The 19,565-nt window shown below is 42.0% G+C and overlaps 1 protein-coding gene across 1 annotated transcript; it reads right to left on the bottom strand.

The window, feature by feature from the left end:
* Positions 1-8,945: 8,945 nt before the first annotated feature.
* Positions 8,946-13,261, bottom strand: GRIFIN (galectin-related inter-fiber protein). Its single transcript, XM_072122570.1, has 4 exons — positions 13,104-13,261; positions 10,896-10,975; positions 10,108-10,270; positions 8,946-9,410 (listed from the first exon to the last, which is right to left on the bottom strand). The coding sequence occupies exons 1-4, from the start codon at positions 13,113-13,115 to the stop codon at positions 9,243-9,245; spliced, it is 423 nt and encodes a 140-aa protein (XP_071978671.1). The 5' UTR covers positions 13,116-13,261; the 3' UTR covers positions 8,946-9,242.
* Between the last annotated feature and the right edge of the window lie 6,304 nt (positions 13,262-19,565).

Raw genomic sequence — 19,565 nt, 5'->3', positions numbered from 1 at the left:
AGTCAAAACTCACCTTTCCAGGTTTCTCTTCTTCCATCAGCAGCGGCAGACCAGCGGGAGACGCCACAAAGGAGAGTTTTGACTTAATTTTTTTATTGACTCGAGTACAGTATAAGCCGAGTTTGAGGTAATAAAACATAATAAAACCTGTATAAATTTGATATCGTCATGATCATACCAACCCAACGAATAATGTAGAGGTGTCATTTGGAGCGCACAGTGAAAGCCATAAAAATTGGGGCACATTTACTTACCCGGTCCTGTCGCGATCCAGCGGCGCGTTCTGCGATGAGGATTCGCTAAGGTAGTGCGCCCGATGTCCACCAGGTGTCGCTGCTGCGCCAAGGTCCGCCAGAGTTCACCATCCTATTCCTGGTGCATGTAAGTGTGTGTCAAGGGACACTTTTTTTTTTTAAATTGCGCGATTTTTCCAAATCCGTCGAATTTTCCGACGGCCACGCCCCCGTTTTTTGTCGCCTGCAAGTCAGTTCCAATGCGAAACAATCCGATCGCGTGCGCCAAAAACCTGGGCCAATTCAGCGCAAAATGGTAAAATTCTGAAAACTCACCGGAAAAACTCGATTCGGACCCTTAGTAAATGTGCCCAATGTGTCCAAAAGAAAATGATCCAATAGTGTTTTTGCTACAATTTCATGGCATTTGGATTTTTTTTCCAGCTTCCCAGTACACGCCCTGGAATATGAAATTCTGTCACTAGGAAGTACAACTTGTTCCGCATTCTGTGCTATTCTTTCCACCAAATATGAAAACATCTCCACTGGAAGTGTGAACACGGCCTTACATGGGCGCCGCTGCAGATGAGACTCTCTTCATTATTGTTACATCACTAATCGTATTACATGCCAACAAGTTGTCCTCTTCCCCCTCTACGGTGTCCTGTACATAATTCATATATAATGAATACCAAAACACTTGCTCATTTGGTCTCCCACGCTCAAACCCAGCGACTGATAAAACCACAACTTAATTATGTGTTTTCTTCAAACATAACTTTAATGAGGCAGATGGTTACATCGCATTGGATAATGTATAAGCAAACACAAAAAAAATTCCTTCTTATGTAAAGTTTATTTTACTTAAAAATTTAAAGGGGAAGTTGCATTTCAGACTGGAAGTTCATGATCACTTTTTTTTTTTCCAGAAACAGCGCCACTCTTGTCCACAGGCTGTTTGTGGTATTACAGCTCAGCTCTTATTCTTCTGAATAAGAAATTGTGGCTTGTTTCATTTTAGAGAAAACTCCATTTTTGTCTTTGTGCGAATGAACTACTCAGTGCATTAGGGGCGGGGCTGTGGCGGACGGTGCACCAATTTTCTTCTTTCTATTCTAACTTTTTCTACTCCTTCGCGCAATGATTGAGTTTCCCTGTGTAGAAAGAAGTAAGCAGGTGCACTGCTGTTATCGGGTCAACATTAAAGGAATTCTGCCTTCATCAAAATGTTAAATAATGTGGGGTAGGGAATGAATTGTCTGATTATATGGAGTAACCATAGTTGCCATAAGCACCACTTAGCTGCCCTGTGATGCTCAACTTCCTGCAATAATCAGTCCTGTGAGGTCCCGTGCCCAAAATTTTCTAGAGGTTAATGGAGCAGAGGAACAATTTTTGGTCCTGTGCTCCGTAGATTGCTCTGTTAAGTCCAGTGTTACTCACAGGACTAAATGATGCTGAAGTTGAGCATCACAGGGCAGCTAAGTGTGACCTGCAATCAGACAATAATCCTTCATCCTTAATGTTTTGATGGGAAAACTAATTTTATTGGCAGTTCAGTATTTGGTGCAGTTATTGGATCCTCATTTAAAGGAATTTGACTTAAACAACATTTATTATCTTATGGAATAGGGGATGAATGTCTGAATGCATTGGGTCTCTTTTTGTTAATCTGTTCAGAGATGGATTAAGACCACCATGGTCCCTGGGCTGTATGAATATTTTAGCCCCTACAAGTCTGGAATCACTTCCTACATCTGGTACTAGAATCAGCTTCTTGGGGAATGGAAGATGTGTCCCTTCTGTTGCTTTCAATCTGCGGTTTCAGGACCTTTGGAGGACCTTCAAAGGTCCTGAAATAGCTCTTGTGCACATATATGAGCAGGAACAGATCTACAAGGATTTCATTGGTAAAGGTTCTTCTCAGTATAAAATTTGGTGGGTGGTTTGGGTGGCCACGAGCCCCTTAAAAGGCTTGGGCCCCTGGGCTACCGCCACACCACCAATATAGTTAATCCATTACTGGATCTGTTATACCAGGTTCCAACATCGACAACCGCTCCACTGTGCTCCATAAATTGCTATGGGACTTATGGCACACCTCACAGAATGAACTGATGCGGGAAGTTGAGCATCACATGGCAGCTAAGTGTAACTTGCAATCAGACATTAAACCTCAATCCTATGGATTGAATATTTTAAGGGAGAACATGACTGGCACTCGTATAGAAGCCACGTGATTGATGCAGTGACCCGGGCACTGTCATATGGATCCTGTGGATCAGACTATTTGTTTTCTGGATGAAGCCAGCAAACCAAAAAAGCTTATCCCTATAATTAGCATCCAAAAAAACATGAATGTAAATCTCAGAAAACATGATTTTATATCACCTTCCCTCTAAGTGTCTGGTAAAGGTTAAGCAGTTTTAGTAAGATTGTGCTGAAGGTCATGAATGTGGCACACTAAGGCCCGGAATGAATGAGATAGGGGGCCATCATCTGCCGCAGTTATCACACGTAGACATATGGCAGATAATTAGAATTTTTATGCATTTTCCGAGTATTTTGTGGTCTTATCATAAAAAACATGCATTTCATTTAAAACCTGTCTTCTCTTCCTGTCAATCTCCATCTGAAAAACATTTAGCCGGAATAAATATGTGAGAGCGGATAAACCATTTGGGCCACTATTTTGGAAACAAAATCTTGTATCGTCTACTGCCACCATCTGGAGAAACTGAGGAATGGACATTCCAAGAGAAGGTCCAGTCTGATGCAGATTAAGTTTAAAGGACCTTTTACACCTCTAAAGTGACAACCCCCTAGGGTAGGGTAGCATTATCAATTATATTTTGGAAATCACTCTGCACCCATTTAAAAAAATCACTTTAAAAGTCATTTTTGTCTGAGATGAGTCACTTTTAGAGGCTGGAGGGGGAGAATCACTTTGGATGACCCTATCTGCGGCTCTGTAGTGTCTATTACCGTGCTCATTGTGTCATTTTAAAGAAGAGAATCTCAGCTAAGCCACATTATTGCATCTGAGCTCCCATTCACATACACAGGTGTCTCAACATAAATAGTACTGGACGGTAGATGGTGCCTTTTGCTTCATGCACTTGGAAGCAGTTGAGAACACGTTGAAAGTTAGACCCCACTGACCTGATATTGATAATTATTATTTTAAGTGTTCAATTTCCCTGCAGTGCCTCCACAGGTGAGAAAGTAGTATTACACAGCTGATATTAAAATAAATAAGCTGTCCTTGTAATATACCAATATATCTGCTGTTCTTTGTAGCCATTTCCATTCTGTTTTATAAATGAGAACTTCTGGTGAGGAGGGATTGGGTTCCAAGATGGTGGTGAAATGATCCCAAATGACAGAAGAACACGGGAGATTCACACACGCTCAGTGGTTAGCACTACAGCCTTGCAGCGCTGGGGTCCTGGATTCAAGTCTCATCCAGGGCAGCATCTGCAAAGAGTTTGTATGTCCTCTCCATGTTTACGTGGGTTTCCTCCGGGTCCTCCGATTTACTCCCAAATTCCAAAACATACTGGTAGGTTGATTAGATTGTGAGCCCCAGAGGGACAAGGACTGATTTGGCAAACTCTGTGTAGCGCTGCCGAATCAGTTGTATTATATTATATTTTTATTATTAGATTCAAGTTGGGTATGATGCAACAGTGTGAACAGTCCTGTAAGGGTGCAGACAGAATTTGGGCGAGTATCTTTTATCTTGCATGTGGATAGCTCACAACGCGTTTGGTCTAAGCACCTAAGGCTTCGTGTATGTTTCTCACCTGAAGAAGACTTAGGTGAGTTGTGAACACGTTAATAACTATCCATATGCACAATAAAAGATACTCAACAAAGCCTGTAACAGCACCTCTATCACAACCAAAGTTCTGCTTGCTCTCTTATACATGAGGGTCCTAAAGTCAGATTCTGAATCTCTCCCCTAATAGCCACCCCATTAGTATTTCTTAACTAGAAGAGAATCCCCCAGGCTGTAGGAAACACATCACTTCAGATGTTATAGCACCTAGAACCATGTTTCCGGTGTTATTGTAAAGACAAAAATTTTACGTATGCCAGTTTACTGAAACTTAGCTTTCATTCACTTGAGTGGGCACCAACATGCAGTACTCAGCCATGGCCACTACACAATGGACGGTGCCTTCTGCTTCCTGAGGCAGTTGAGAACAGATATCAAATGTTGGACCCCCATTGATCCAATATAACCTTTCAGAAATTGCCAAAAGTATTTTTTGCAGTGCCTCCGCAGGGGAAATGTAGGATTACGCAGCTCACACACTGAAATTAATAAGATGTCCTTGTAATGTTGTATATGTGGTCCTCCAAAGAAGAAGACGCTCCTGACTAATAGATGAGGGTCTCAAAATCGGATTCTGAATCCTTCACTCCTTAAAAGAGTATTTGGAGTTTTATGCCAGTAAAGTTTTGACCCGTCTACTTACCTATTCATGCCAATTAACATTCAGGTACTAAAGGCTCGACTGGAGATTTGCGGAAAGTTCCCGCTTTCCATAGACAGGTAATTTATCTATAGAAATATCTTTTATTCTACTAAAAAAAACAAGAATTCAGCATTTTAGTGTAATGACGGATCATTGTGTTGCCGCAGCGCACATCGCGCTCAGGTTAACTCCTCTCATTTGCATATGAGAAATCATTGTCACCGTTAACTAAAGCCGCGCATTTAAGGCGACTCATCCATCAGCCATGTAATGGCGGATCCCCAGGGACCGCGAACACATCTCCGCTCTCAGGGATCAGATACGAACAGTGGGGTGTATTCATACCCAGACACTTTCCAGTGAAATACAGGATAATGAAAGGAATGGAAATGTTACAAGACAAATGTCATGAAACGCGGCGAGGAGATGGTCCGGGAACGGAGACTCTGAGTCACACAATGTTCTTTGTCGCTGACTCTTTATGGATTTGTCTCCTTTTTATCCTAAATGAGATTTTGCGGGGTTGGATTGATACCAATCTCTCTGGATCCGCATCGTGGACAGCGACTGCTTTGACAAATTTGCATTTTATGAATAAGAAAGGAAATGGTTGATTTGAAAAAAGGTTAAATTTTGGCTGAGATTGAAAATTCCAACTTCTTAAAGAGTCTGGAAGCACTGACAAAAGATATTACCAGCAGGGCCACGCACCTGCTCCCAAAAGTTTTTCGCAAAGGGAACTGGATAACACCATCCCTTTGTGTTTACCCAATTAATTGCGATAACCAAGACTAACCAAGAGGTTAAAGGGTCCTGTGGATGATTAAAGGGGTTGTTTTGTAGAAGAGTCTTCTAATAATCATCGGATCACAAGGTGCCCTGATGGTATGATCTTTATTGATCATCTTTAAAGGGGGTCTACCAGCTTCCCAAACCAAAATATAGATTTCTCTTGATTTCGGGGATGGGGATATGATTTCAAGTGCACTTGTTTTCTTCTTATGTGCTTCATTTTTATGGGGATGTCAATACTTATGTAACACATGCAGTGCTGGTTGATATTGGTAAGGCTATATTCCCACTGGTGTGCCTGCCGTACTACGTCGTCGCTAGGAAGAGGAGCGCTGCTCACCCCCGCCCCTCTCCATAGCGATATATGGCGCACGGCACCATATTCCGGGGAAAGATAGGACATGTCCTATATTTGTCCTGGCTACAGAATGCTACAGTACCGCACGTGTGCAGTGCCGTGCCCCCATTGCCGTCTATGGGGGCATGTATACTACTTATATACGTCGGCCATAAGTACGTCCCCCATTCGGCAGTGTGAATGTAGCCTAAGACAAAAACTTGTACTCCAACAAACATAGCCAAGCTAATTCATATAAAAATAAAGGGGGGATTTATGCACCAGCGTATTGTCCAAATTCCACCCCCCATTAGATCTATATCCAGTGGCATGGGCACAATTCCCAGGCACATCATCCACCTAGCTTATTTCTACACCATATTCGACCTGGCGTACAACTGCACTTTATCTTGCACCTCAACCTGGCGCAGGCTATAGCTAGTGCACAGGTGCAAGAGCCTCCACGGTCCCACCTCAAGGCCCTGCACCGCTCCACCCAGCCCAACCTGTTTTCAGGTTCCCAAAATCAGAATATTCTCTAAAGTGAAAAATAACTGGGAAACTTCCCCCATAGGGAGAGTGAAGTATTGTACTGCTCCCACTGAAATTATTCATTTGTCTGTACAGAAACAAAGACACTCTTTGGAACCAGAAAGGTGAGTGTGTGGACCCTCCGTCTTGTTTGCATGAAAAAAGGAGAGCAATATGCTCTATTTATTTGACAGACACTTGCACAACCTAAAAATCACGGCCAGAAAATGTCCCCTGCAAATTTTTCCAGCCTACGACCCCAGTGACCCCTTAAACCCTGCATGACTTCTTTTTTTTTAAGTTGTTTTGCTGAAGATCTGCAGCTGCATCTCCCCACGTTTGTGTATTGCTTCTGCAACATCCCCCACCGGGGCCTAGCCTTTTCTCGGGGCCTGGAGTCAGCCGGGGCCCGCAGTACCTGAGTGGCTGGCGGTTGCGGCCTAGGCACGCTAGTGTCACGGTGCTTGGTATGGGGAACCGGAGGGTTGTCCTACAGCCTGGCAGGTCTCCAGCAGGGTGGTGTTGGCAAGAAATGATGAGGGAGAGGCTGCTATAGCGGATCTCCCTGGGGCAACCCTTTGGTGTCTAGAGTATGAGTCTCTGTGTGGTGGACAGGGTGCCCGTGATGGTGACAGCCGTAGTAGCAGGGACCAGACGGAGGCAGAGGTTGAACAAAAACAACTTACAGTTCTTTATTGGAACCGACAGGAACCGCAGCAACGTGCCTTAACAGAGTAGTAGAGTGCTGAGATGCAAGTTGGAAGAAGCCACAGGAGGTAGATCGCCGGCCTGGATGCAGAGGGCAGGCTGGGAGGCAGCTGTGTCCTAATAGGAAGCTTCAGCTTGTCCTGGAGTGCTTCAGGTATCACCCTTGAAGGTAGGATGATACCCCTTTCTTCACTAACTCTTATCTATTGGCTCCACTCTTCAGAGGCAGGGGCTAGGCTCTTCCTGCTCTGGTATGGTATGCTGGCTGGATAGAGTCTGGACTGGGATAACCCAGTCTGCTTCTTCTGATCTGAGCTAGGCTAAAACTAGTCTCTTCTAGTGTCCTGCAGACCCTCAGGTCTGACTAGAACTGAACTCTAGAACATTCCTGGCCAGGGGTTTTGTAACTCCCCTGGTCAGGTGGTGGCTGCTCCTCCAATTACATCTCAGCTTACATTGGACAGAATGTAATACAGGTGATTGGATGATAGATCTTACATCATACAAAACACTTAACTCCTGCCTTGCCAGGCAGGATCTACCACTGCAATGTCCCCTGTGTCCTATAAGGACTATGTAGTGTGATGTAGTGACATGCTGTGGGACGTATTCGCAAGCACTCCTTCGCCTTGCATCGGCGAGGGTGTTGCACTTCCTTTATACAAACTGCACATCATCTTTCACAGAGCAGTCTCTCTTATCACCTTGATTTTTAGATTTCCCATGCTTTCTCTTCACCTCTACCCTGCTATCAACCCCATGATGCCTCTGCACAGGATACCATTAAAGGGAACCTGTCACCAGGAGAGCCATTTTTAGCACTCCCCCAGTCCCCACAGAGCATAGTACATACACTGCCAAAGTGTTTTTGTATAAAAAATAGGTTTTACAGAAAAAAAGATATGTTATATTGTACCTTTCATTAGCATCTGCTGTGTGACTAGGCAGTTGCCAAATGGGAGGGGCTGGAAAGGAGCAGTTCCCCCCCACCCTTGGGAAACATGTGACCTTTTCAAATAGATGAATAACTTCCAACACTCGGGATTGGCTGTAGAGGAGCAGGGGGTGTCACTAAGCCCAGTGATGGGTGTTTTCATATATTTGAAAAGGTCACATGGAGGAGTGGTTTCCCAAGGGAAGGGGGGGCTGCTCCTTTCCAGCCCCTCCCAATAGGCAACTGCCTAGTCACACACCAGATGCTAATGAAAGGTACAATATAAAATACCTTTTTTTTCTGTAAAACCTATTTTTTATACAAAAACACTTTGGCAGTGTATGTACTATGCTCTGTGGGGACTGGGGGAGCACTAAAAATGGGTGTCCTGGTGACAGGTTCCCTTTAATGGTATCCTGTGGTATCCTAGGCAATAGGCATCACACAGCAGATGCTAATGAAAGGTACAATATAACATCTTTTTTTCTGTAAAACCTATTTTTAATACAAAAACACTTTGGCGGTGTATGTACTATGCTCTGTGGGGACCGGGGGAGTGCTAAAATGGGTCTCCTGGTGACAGGTTCCCTTTAAGACACAAAACTACGTCTGATAGCTGGAAGTGCTCTGTGATTATACATATTCTCTATATGATAAGTATACAGTCAGGGAGGCTGAGATGTAAACTCCATTTTTATAACTTTGTGATTGGAGCCTGTCTGATTATTATAAATAACAGGGGTAGGAGTTTTGTCCCCTTGTGGAGAACTCTTGCTTGGTACAGTCCTTAAATAAATAAAATAAGTAGAAAAAGTGGGACCCCATAGGGAGATTCACTAGCATTGCAATGTGATATTTAGGGTTAGATACCTTAACAAAAAGAACAGGTGAGAAGAAAATAGAATATCATAATGGAACAGATGGGATATTTTTGGGTGGAGTGCTCCTTTAATTTCTTAGTTTATTATGAAGTATTGATGCATAATGACACTGGTCACTTTATTAATATCATATTTCTAGTTTGGAATGTTCCGCTATTCATCCATTGTAAACATGTAGACTGTAACTATATCCCTAACACAGAACGGCCCTCTATATCTATCAAGAATTCCAAGCAGGGAGCCGAAGGAATATCTTCATCATCATCATCGCTATACTACAGCTGGTGGCAGTGAAGAATCTATGAAGCCACGTGAAGACGTGGTCAGTGCTCTGGTCGCCCGCTAGTCGTACATCTCTCGCCGTGTGAGCTCCACGGAGGAAAGATTGATGTCATTGAGAATCTGCACTTTGGTTATGATGGCAAAATGTTTCATACGGTGCCGGTACTGGATGATCTTACTGTCATCTATATAAACCTGGAAATTCTCTCTGTCTGAGAAGATTTCAATCTAGAAGAAAAGATAGAAATTAGTGTTATGTCAGATGAAATTGTATGAATAGAGAACCTGTCATGCAAATTAACCCACCCAAAATAAAGGTTTCATTAAAAACTATGATCACAAAACATTGCCCTTATCCCTAAATAGTTCCTTCCCATGGCTGCAATGTTACAAAATCAGTTTGTAAACTTATATGCAACTCACCTGATGTGAGTCCATCACACTAAGTAAGTCCTGCATAGTAAATTTCACTTGCATTGCCTCCTTGTTCCTGATTGACAGGCTATGATCTACTGTTATATGGCTATGTATGTTGGGCTCTTAAAGTCATGTGACGAGGATGACATCATCATAGGTCCTGTGACATCTGCAAGATCTCACCGATGTATGTATCTGATCACATGAAATCACAGCAGCCTCCATGGCGGATGGGGAGGAGTGGAAATCCATTGAGGCTGCAGTGATTTCATGTGATTAGATATATGCATGATGCACAGTTTGTTAATGTTAGGAGGCTAAAAGATCTGCGATGATGTCTCTCTGGTCACATGACATGCTGAGAAGAGACATGGGGAGCAGGCCAAGCCTTCACTTTAAACTTAAAGGGGTATTCAGATATTTGACCGTGTTTATTTGCAACACGGTGTGTTTCTATTATTATCAATGCTGATACATAAAGCAAGGACTTCCTTCAGTCTATTCTTACCTGGAAAGGCTCATTGGCTTCCATGGGAAAGGTATCCGTACGTTCCTCCTGACCCCAGTGGCTTGACAAGAAGGAATTGCAGATAATGCTTCCCTCAGAAAAACGAGGATTAAAATGGAAAGCAATCTGGTCCCCGGAGTCCGAGAGGAAGTTGATTTCAAAGCTGTGCAGAAAAGGAAAGGTAAAAATCTGCAAGGAGAGTATGTGTATTACTGTACCCATCATAAGGTCTCTCCTTATGTCCACTTTCTACACCACCTTAAACAATAATATCTGCATAGTTTATCCAGCCATGGGAGAGAATGCCCTAGTATAAAAATTTTGTGTACCTTACACCACCACTAGGAGGAGCTCAGGAGTTTTTGCATGTATAGAACTATACTGTAAGATCCTTAGCTCCACCTTGTGGCAAAATGGCAAAATGTTATAATTTTCCCCACAACTAGGCAATTTTTTGGAGCTGTGCAAAGATCCGGAGACAGGAGAGGAGATGTACAATTTTTGCTGGGGGGGGGGGGGGGAGGGGGGGATTTCTTTTTGCATGTAACAATGTCAATACAAATGTATTCCTCTTTGGAAAAGCTCCCCCTAGTGGCAGCTGTAGTCAGCAGGAATGCTATTATTTAACTTCACAAAGGGATTTGCAACTATGTAACTGATCTATGGCCCTTGAAGGGATACACCATAACACATCATTTGGAGTCAGGTTTGCTCTATGCTTTGAGGAGACACTGATATGGTGAAGAGCTTACTATCTATGACCTGTGGGGTGTAGAAGGTAATCTTACTCATTCTCAGTAGAACTTGTCTCTCCCTTTATGATCAGGCTCCATCCAGGACACAGTCCATGAGGACAGGAGGCTTCAAACTACAGAGAAAAGAAGGATTCAACATTAAAACTATGGCAGATAGGATTTTAATGCTGTAGGAGATGCAACCTGTGCAAAACAGTGCCACCCTTCTCTTAAGGTTTTGTCTGGTATTACAGTGTTAACTCAAATCGGAGCTAAACTGTAATATTTGCCAAAATGTCTGCAATAACATTGTAATAAAGATACAAAGCAAGTAAGTTTGAAAGTTCTTTCATGCTAACAGGGAGGAAAATGAAAAAGTTATAGATATTTATCAAACTCGGGTGCTCAGGTGAGATCTTTCTATTTTAGGATTTTGACGAATGCAGCGTGAAATCTGTGTTAGGACCGTGGGGTTTCTGTGCCCTCCTTCCTAGCATGACAGTGATATGGTTGATCAGACAACACAAGGTTTGAAAAAAAGTACTGGGCGGCTGGGGAGTCAATTCTTTTCCCTATTCTGCCACATAGAAATGTAGCACCTGTGAACTGCAGCCGCCTCACTGCCGCCCGAGGCAACCAAGTGTTTCAAATCCACAGTCAGCGGCCGCCCCGACCCTCCGCACATAAAAACTTTGATTTTCAGAAGCTTCTGCTGTGAAATCTCAGGAATGTGCTGATGTTTTATAGTTTTCAGGGTCCTTCCTTTTATTCGGTTATGAGAGATAGTGTTTGAGATCAAAACTGTTCCACTTGCTCATGGCAGCCAATTAGAGCTCAGCTTCCTTTTTATAATCTGCTGTGGGAAAATGAAAGCTGAGCTCTGATTGGTTGCCATGAGTAACTAGAACAGTTTTGCTCTGACACTTCTGATAAAATCTCCCCTGTTCCCAAGTTATGTGTTTATCTACTGCGCCCCCTCCAAAATATATATATATTCATATCCATAAAACTTTACTAACGTTAGCAGCTGTTAGATACCTGTATAACGACAGCTAAGATACAGCAGCTCGGTTCTGTGTATGTTTGATCCCTCTATAGTGGCAGCTTAGATACAGTAGCTTGGTTCTATATATGGTTGATCCCTCTATAATAGTAGCTTAGATACAGCAGCTTATCTCCCTATATAGTAAATATCTGTATAATGGCAGCTTAGATACAGGAACTTAGTTCTGTGTATGCTTGATCCCTCTATAATGGCAGCCTAGATACACCATCTCAGCTCTATATATGGTAGATACCTCTATAATGGCAGCTTAGATACAGCAGCTCAGCTCAGATTTTCAAAAATGCATGCGTTTTTTACAATCTGAAAACGCACAAACTAAAAATGGACCAAAAACGGCCTAAAATTGCCATGTGTGACATCACCCTAATGGAAGCTTGGATACAGCAGTTAATTTCTGTGTAAAGGTTAATCCTTCTATAATGGCAGCTTAGATACAGCAGCTTATATCCCTACATAGTAGATATCTCTATAATGGCTGCTTAGATACAGCAGCTAAGTTCTGTCTGTGCTTTATTCCTCTATAATGGCAGCTTAGATACAGCATCTCTGTTCTATATATGGGTCACCCCTCGATAATGAAAGCATAGATAAAGCAAATCTGTTGATCCCTCTATCATGGGAGCTTAGATACAGCAGCTCCGGTGTGTGTAAGGTAGATACTTCTATAATGGCAGGTTAGATACATCAGCTTAGCTCTATGTATGGAATGGATTCCTCTATACAATGGGGGATAAAGCATTTTGGGGGCCACAAACAAAACTTTACTAAACCATTGCTAACTTCCGCCACTTGTGATGTGGCTCTTCTCCTCCGCTGGTACCGGCCAGCGCCTTGTTACACTAAGGGTGATGCCACACATGGCGTTTTGAACCCGTTTTTGGTCCGTTTTTAAGCTGTCCAAAACGTATCCGTTTTTTGACAGGTTTTACCAATTATCTTAATTGAAAACGGTAAAAAAGGGATGCGTTTTTTAACGGACTGCTTAAAAACGGACCAAAAACTGGTTCAAAATGCCACATGTGGCATTACCCTTAGAGGATGTGGGTCCTCTTTGCCTTTCCACGGTTGCCCCAACATTGCATCCTCATACTGCATGGGAACCCCCTGGTTTCCCCTGTCTGTGGATGTTTTCCAAGTAAAAAAAAAAACTGAAAAAAAAAAAATTATAAAGATTTTAATGTTTGATCATAACTTACCTTCAATGCCATGTTCAACAATGTTCATCAGATTTGCAGGGCAGGACAAATGGTGTCCCCTCATATACCATCGGGTGCATCAGTCGGTCACGTGCTGGAGATTAACATGGACACAATAGTAAGTGATTGTGCTGAGATGACAGCACATCACAGTATGGTGAGAGGACGCCTAGGACTCATCTCGCCTGATGCTCTGGCATTAGCGCTGCCAGTAACTTTCAGCGTGTGAGACATTCCTAACAAGTCCCGGATTAGGTGATGTCACATTGTGATTTTAGCTCTAATAAAACTGCTGCTATCAGCATTTACCATAGAGATAGCAGAGGGTATTAGATTACTCTGCTACTGCACAGTCTCATACAGAACACCCGACTTACAGACGACCCCTAGTTACAAACAGACCTCTGGATATTGGTAATTTACTGTACTTTAGTCCTAGGCTACAATAATCAGCTATAACAGTTATCAGAGGTGTCTGTAATTAAGATTTATTGTTAATCCTGGTTCTTATGACAATCCAACATTTTTAAAATCCAATTGTCACAGAGACCAAAAAAAATTTTGACTGGGGTTACAATAGTAAAGTATACGGTTCCGACTTACATACAAATTTAACTTAAGAACAAACCTACAGAACCTATCTTGTATGTAACCCGGGGACTGCTAGTAATGCTCTGGAATAATATATAGTCATAGACCGGTTCATAAATGTGTCATTTTGTTATACTTACTTTTAATGTGTTTTAATAACATTGAATATAAAATTATTTGTTGATCGGTTTCTTATTATATCCTTACAGGGATAAGAGCCACATTTGTCTTATACAGCGCCCCTCAATCCCTGCATAGACTAAAAAAAGTTAAATTGTAGCTACAGTAGTCACCACTAGAGTGAGCTCAGGAGCTTACTGCATACTTCTTTATTATTGAGTTTATTTTTAGCATGAGAAAGCTCATAGCCCCCTCTAGTGGTGGCTGCTGGTAGCAACAATTTTACTTTTTACATCTCTGAAGGAGATTTGGAACTCTGTATCAGAAAACTATTAAAATGTGTCTATTTATAAGTATATTCATTGTAACAGCAATGAGCTATAAAAGATGATAATGACACCTTATAACATTAACAGAGCATTATAACATTTGACATGCTTAGATCTGCCGTGCGCTTTCCAGCATGGCCTTACAATGAGTCAGTCTCTGTTGCTTCCTGATGGTCCAGATAACAGGTACTTCCTAGTTGAGCCCTCTATAAACCACGTCAGCTCTGTTCTCCATTGAGTAAAAGGGGAATTCACCTGCTGGTGATCTGCTGAAATACGCTCTCTAATTTAACCCCTTTAGATCAGTAGCGGGTGCAACATTTAAAGGGTTTTTGTAAAATATCACTGCTACACCATTGGGGTCTCATTGCAGTGCTGGGTCTAATGACAACATCTATATTAAAGGGGTTGTCTGGGGATATTGATGGCCTATATGTTATATATGATAACATTAGGAGCCCCCAACAGTTGTTTTGCCCATGGTGCCCATAGGGCACTGAGGCCAGAAGCCGTCCTATGTAGCAGTCAGAATCTGCTGCTCCCATTAGGTGAGGGGAAGGCGGCTTCCGGCCACTACATGGCTTCCTGCTCCATGCACAGCAGTTGTAGGGATAGCATGGAGCAAATGTTATCAACACAGAGATTCCTATGTGGGTTTATAGGTATTGGATCCAGCGCCAATTGCTCTGTGTTCAGTACCATCATCGTCATATAGCTGTGCGTCACAGGGAACGTTCCCGGTTGTTATTGCAACTTTCGGTGTTGGTAACTTTTGAATCACAAGAGATATTAGAGTTCTGATTGGGGCACATTTATATACCTGGCTGCTACAGTTCACCAAAAATGCATTGTCTGATGATCAAACAGTTTTTCACTTCGTTTTACCCCGTAACGGAAAATAGTTTCCAAAGTCGAAAATGGCACTTTTTTCCATTTTGAAAAAATATAAAAAATTCGATAAAAAGTGATCAAAAGGTCGTACAGTCCTAAAAATGGTAGCATTGAAAACGTCATCAAAAGTCACAATAAATGACATCACCCACAGCTCCGTACACCAAAGTATGAAAAAGTTATTAGCGCCAGAAGATGGTAAAATAAAAAAAAATTTTGTACAGGAGGCTTTAATTCTTGTAAATGTATGAATAAAATTATAAAACCTACACAAATATGATATCCCCGTGATCGTACCGACCCAAAGAATAAAGTAGACCTGTCATTTGGGCGCACAGTGAAATCTGTAAAATCCAAACCCACAAGAAAATGGCGCAAATTCGTTTTTTTCACCAATTTCACTGCATTTGGATTTTTCCTGCTTTCCAGTACATGGCATGGAATATTAAATACTAACGCTAGGAAGTGCAATTTGTTACTCATAGATGCAGCATAAGTTTTAAAATCATCCTAATGAGCCTTAAAGGCTCTTGGAGGTGTAACCCCTCCGTGCTGTAGCTTCACAGGCTGTTACACTGTTTTCCGTCCCCCTGCTCCCTCAGAACTTCTCCCTCCCTCTTCCTGATGTAACCTCCCTGCAGGACAGGAGGTTTCAGCATATAACGGGAGGGGAAAAGTGCTCCTGCACAGTGTAGCAGCCTGTGAATCAACAGCACAGAAGATTTTGATGGTAGATTTCCTTTAAAAATATTGAATTTCAATGGTAGAAAAATATTATTATGGGGTATTTTAGGTCAGGCACATCCATGAGTACAAATAGCAGCAGTGTCAACAGCTCCAGGTCTTAAACTGCACATTGTTTGTGATCCCAAAATAGGTCCTAAGAAGATGAACTGAGGGTTTGATATCTCTGGACGGCGGCTATTAATAATGAAGGATATGAAGTGTCGGGGAGGTCACCGGCAGCTGTGAAGACGTGACAGCGCTGCACAGTGTAACTATCACAACAGGAAATCGGAGGGCGACAAGTCAACGCAGCAACAACAAGTCTAATAATAGAATTACAGGAAGCGGCCGAAAAATCACAGAAATGCAGAAAATAAGGCGATATAAAGACGTCTTCCAAACGCAGCTTAACGCTGCCTGACATTGGCATGTGCCCACTTTGTTATGTGGAGCCGGGACCAAGATGGAGCCAAATGTCATGGAGATTGTTGCACATGACGGCTCTCAGTGCTGCTACATCCTCTGGAACAATGTGGGATTATGGGATTAAGTCGCCTCTTCTCTTTCTGGTTTGGATTAATGCGCTTTATGTACAGTGAATAATGCGGGTGTCATATGCCAGGGCACAAAAATGAAAATATTTAGTGATAAACAAAACTGGAATGGCCCCAAAAAATGGCAAAATTCTGTAAATGTGCTTTGCCTTACATTGCTACTGAACAAATGAGGCTGAGCTGCAATACCAGACGCCACCATAGACACGGGAGTGGTGCTATGTTGCACTTCTTCCTACTGGATAAACTTATTTAAAAATTTGTATCAAAAACTGCATGTATTTTTATTACCTTTAGGCTACATTCACATGCACGTATGCACGCCCGGCTTACATCCGGCGCGCTGGAGAGGAGGAGCGGTGACCCCCTCCCCTCTACATAGAGATGCACGGCGCACACCCATGCACACTGGGGAAGATAGGACATGTTGCATCTTTTCCCCATGCACACTACATCACTCTGTGTACCTATTGCCCTCTATATATCGTCCCCCGCACGGCCGTGTGAATGCAGCCTAAAGAAGTATTACAGATGCAAAGAGTTTTCTTCTACCCAGTGATATGACATTATGAAGATTAAAAAAAACATGAAGAAATCAGTAAAATCTGATGTCTTGGTGTTTATTTTAATCTATCAGCTGTACCAAGGAAGAGTGATACATGAAGAATCCATAGTGGACACTAGATGGCGCACTGATACCACAGATACAGGGCTGAGATACAGAGGGGCAGAGAATGGTTTTTTTGAGATTTGTTCTCTGAAGCTCTCAGCGCACTGGTTTCTTGCTTTATGCCAAATTAATCTTTAAACTGCGCCCAGTGACAGAAGTAGACACATGATTTATCACTGATTTGTGCCTAAAAAGTCCTAAAAAATGTGCAAATAAACTCCAGTCTCCACCAATAATAGGAAACGGCTTTGTAAAGATCATTTATCTTTCCCACATCTATCTATCTCTTATTTATCTGCATATCTCGTATCTATATATCTATCCAAACAATGAATGAACCAGCAGAAAATGAATTGGTGCACACCAAAGTATGTCTGTCTATTTACTTGAAAACTTATGCTAATGAATCAGTGGGGCTGCCCTAGCCCTTCTATGATCTAGCTTTACACTCTAGATCTAGTCTCACACTTACTAGTCCCCCTACTTCCTCTGCACTGAGAATATAGCAGCTAGTGTTTTTTTTAGCAGGGTGACAGTATAACAGCTTGTGAAGCTACAGCACAGAGGGGCTCTGACCATGCCCCCAGCGCCCCTCAGGCTCATTAGCATAATTATAAAAGTTGATTTTTAGAAGGGGGAGGCCATGGATAACAAATAAGATTACCACAGTCACCGTGCCTGGATCTATGAGTGTCCCTGGTTTATCATGATGGATTTGGTGGGTAGATTTCCTTTAAATATTAAGGGGGGATGCATCACGGCTTGTATGCTTAAAAGAGGTGTACAAGCCGGATTTAGATCCGGGAACAACATCTACTCTGACCCCTATGCTGTTTGGGCAGGGAAGAGGGAGGTGCCGGTCTCTGCAGTGCCCACCACCTATAGCAGTGGTGGCGAACCTATGGCACTGGTGCCAAAGGTGGCACTCAGAGCCCTTTCTGTGGGCACTCAGGCCATCACTGCAGGACAGAGTTCACCAAACAGGACCAAATCCACCAAAACTTAAGAGATGCTGCTCTCAGCGCTATTTTAAAGTGACACCTCATTGGCTGTTTGGAACTGTGGAAAATTAGAAGGTGTTGACAGAAGTGCATTATCTTTGGAGGTCGTCCTGCTAGACCCACCTTCGTCCTGTACAGAGAGACCCTGGAGAGAATCTACCTGCCCTCTTTCTTTCAACTGTATTGGTAGACTTAGGCAGCCAATACAATTGAAAGATGTGGAAGAACAGGTAGCAATAACTTACTGCTTAACCCCTAGGGGACGCAGCCTCTTTTGGCCTTAAGGACGCGGTCCCATTTTTCAAATCTGACCTGTGTCACTATAAGTGGTTATAGCTTTGGAACGCTATGAGATATCCAGGGGATTTTGAGATTGTTTTCTCGTGACACATTGTACTTCAAATTAGTTTAAAAATTTGGATGAAATCTTTTGCGTTTAGTTATGAAAAAAACCAAAATTTGGCAAAAATTTGGAAAAATTCTTTATTTTCAACATTCTAAATTCTCTACTTTTGATGCAGATAGTCATAGCACCCAAATAAATTCATAACTTACATTTCCCAAATGTCTGCTTTATGTTGGCATGGTTTTTTAAGATTCCACATATTTTACTAGAATGTTATGAGGCTCAGAATTTAGGTATCATTTTTCACATTTTTTGTAAAATCACCAAAACCTGTATTTAGATGGACCTGCTCAACTTCTAATTGACACCGAGAGGCCTAAATAATAGCGAGACTCATAAATTACCCCATTGTGGAAACTACACCACTCAATGTATGAAAAACCACTTTTAAGAAGTTTGTTAACCCTTTAGGTGTTTTATAGGGGTTAAAACAAAATGGAGGTGCAGTCTGCAAATTGTAATATTTTTTCACAATACACTCATTTTGGGTGGAAAATTAAACATTTACAATGGATTAAATTAAAAAAGGCTCCACAAAGTTTGTTACCCAATCTCTCCCGAGTACACGGATACCCCATATGTGGTGGTAACCTGCTGTATGGGCGCACGCCTGGGCATAGGAGGGAAGGAGGCGCCATCCAGATCAGATTTGCTATGTCACATTGTACAGGCTATAATTTTTTTCTTTTTTTTATTGTGGACCTATAGGGGCTTATTTCTTTTGCCACATGAGATGCACTTTTCTGGTACGTAATTTCGGGGAATCTATAGGCTAATTGGTGAGATTTTATTAACTCTTTGTTGGTGGAGGAAATGAAAATCATCACTTTTTAGGAAGATTTTTGTTTGGTTTTTTTTTGGCCGTTTACCATACCATAAAAATAGTATATTATTTTTATTCTATGGGTCGCCACGATTACGAAAAGACCTCATTTATATAGATTTTTTATTTTTCCCATTTTTACTGAATAAAAAGTAATTTGGCAAAAATGTTGTTAATTTTAGCATCACCGACTTTCATATGCATAACTTTTTTATTTTTCGCCTCACAAATCTGTTTAAGGGCTTATTTTTTGCAAGAAGGATGGTTCTTTTTAGTGGTCTTATTTTAGATTGCATAACATTTTTTAAATTAATTTTTAGAGCATTTTTTATAGGGTATTAATTGAAAATT

Source organism: Engystomops pustulosus, chromosome 8 (genome assembly GCF_040894005.1).
Source record: "Engystomops pustulosus chromosome 8, aEngPut4.maternal, whole genome shotgun sequence".
In the NCBI taxonomy this organism is placed as follows: domain Eukaryota; kingdom Metazoa; phylum Chordata; class Amphibia; order Anura; family Leptodactylidae; genus Engystomops; species Engystomops pustulosus.
Note: the sequence above shows the minus strand (reverse complement) of the source record. Positions and strands in the feature narration are given on the sequence as shown.

What these genes read in the sequence shown, in the direction of transcription:
- GRIFIN (XM_072122570.1), bottom strand. An exon ending in ACAAGTTCTACTGAGAATGA is followed by an intron (nt 10,271 to 10,895) that starts GTAAGATTACCT and finishes TTTTCTGCACAG; the next exon opens with CTTTGAAATCAACTTCCTCT. An exon ending in AAGCCAATGAGCCTTTCCAG is followed by an intron (nt 9,411 to 10,107) that starts GTAAGAATAGAC and finishes CTTTTCTTCTAG; the next exon opens with ATTGAAATCTTCTCAGACAG.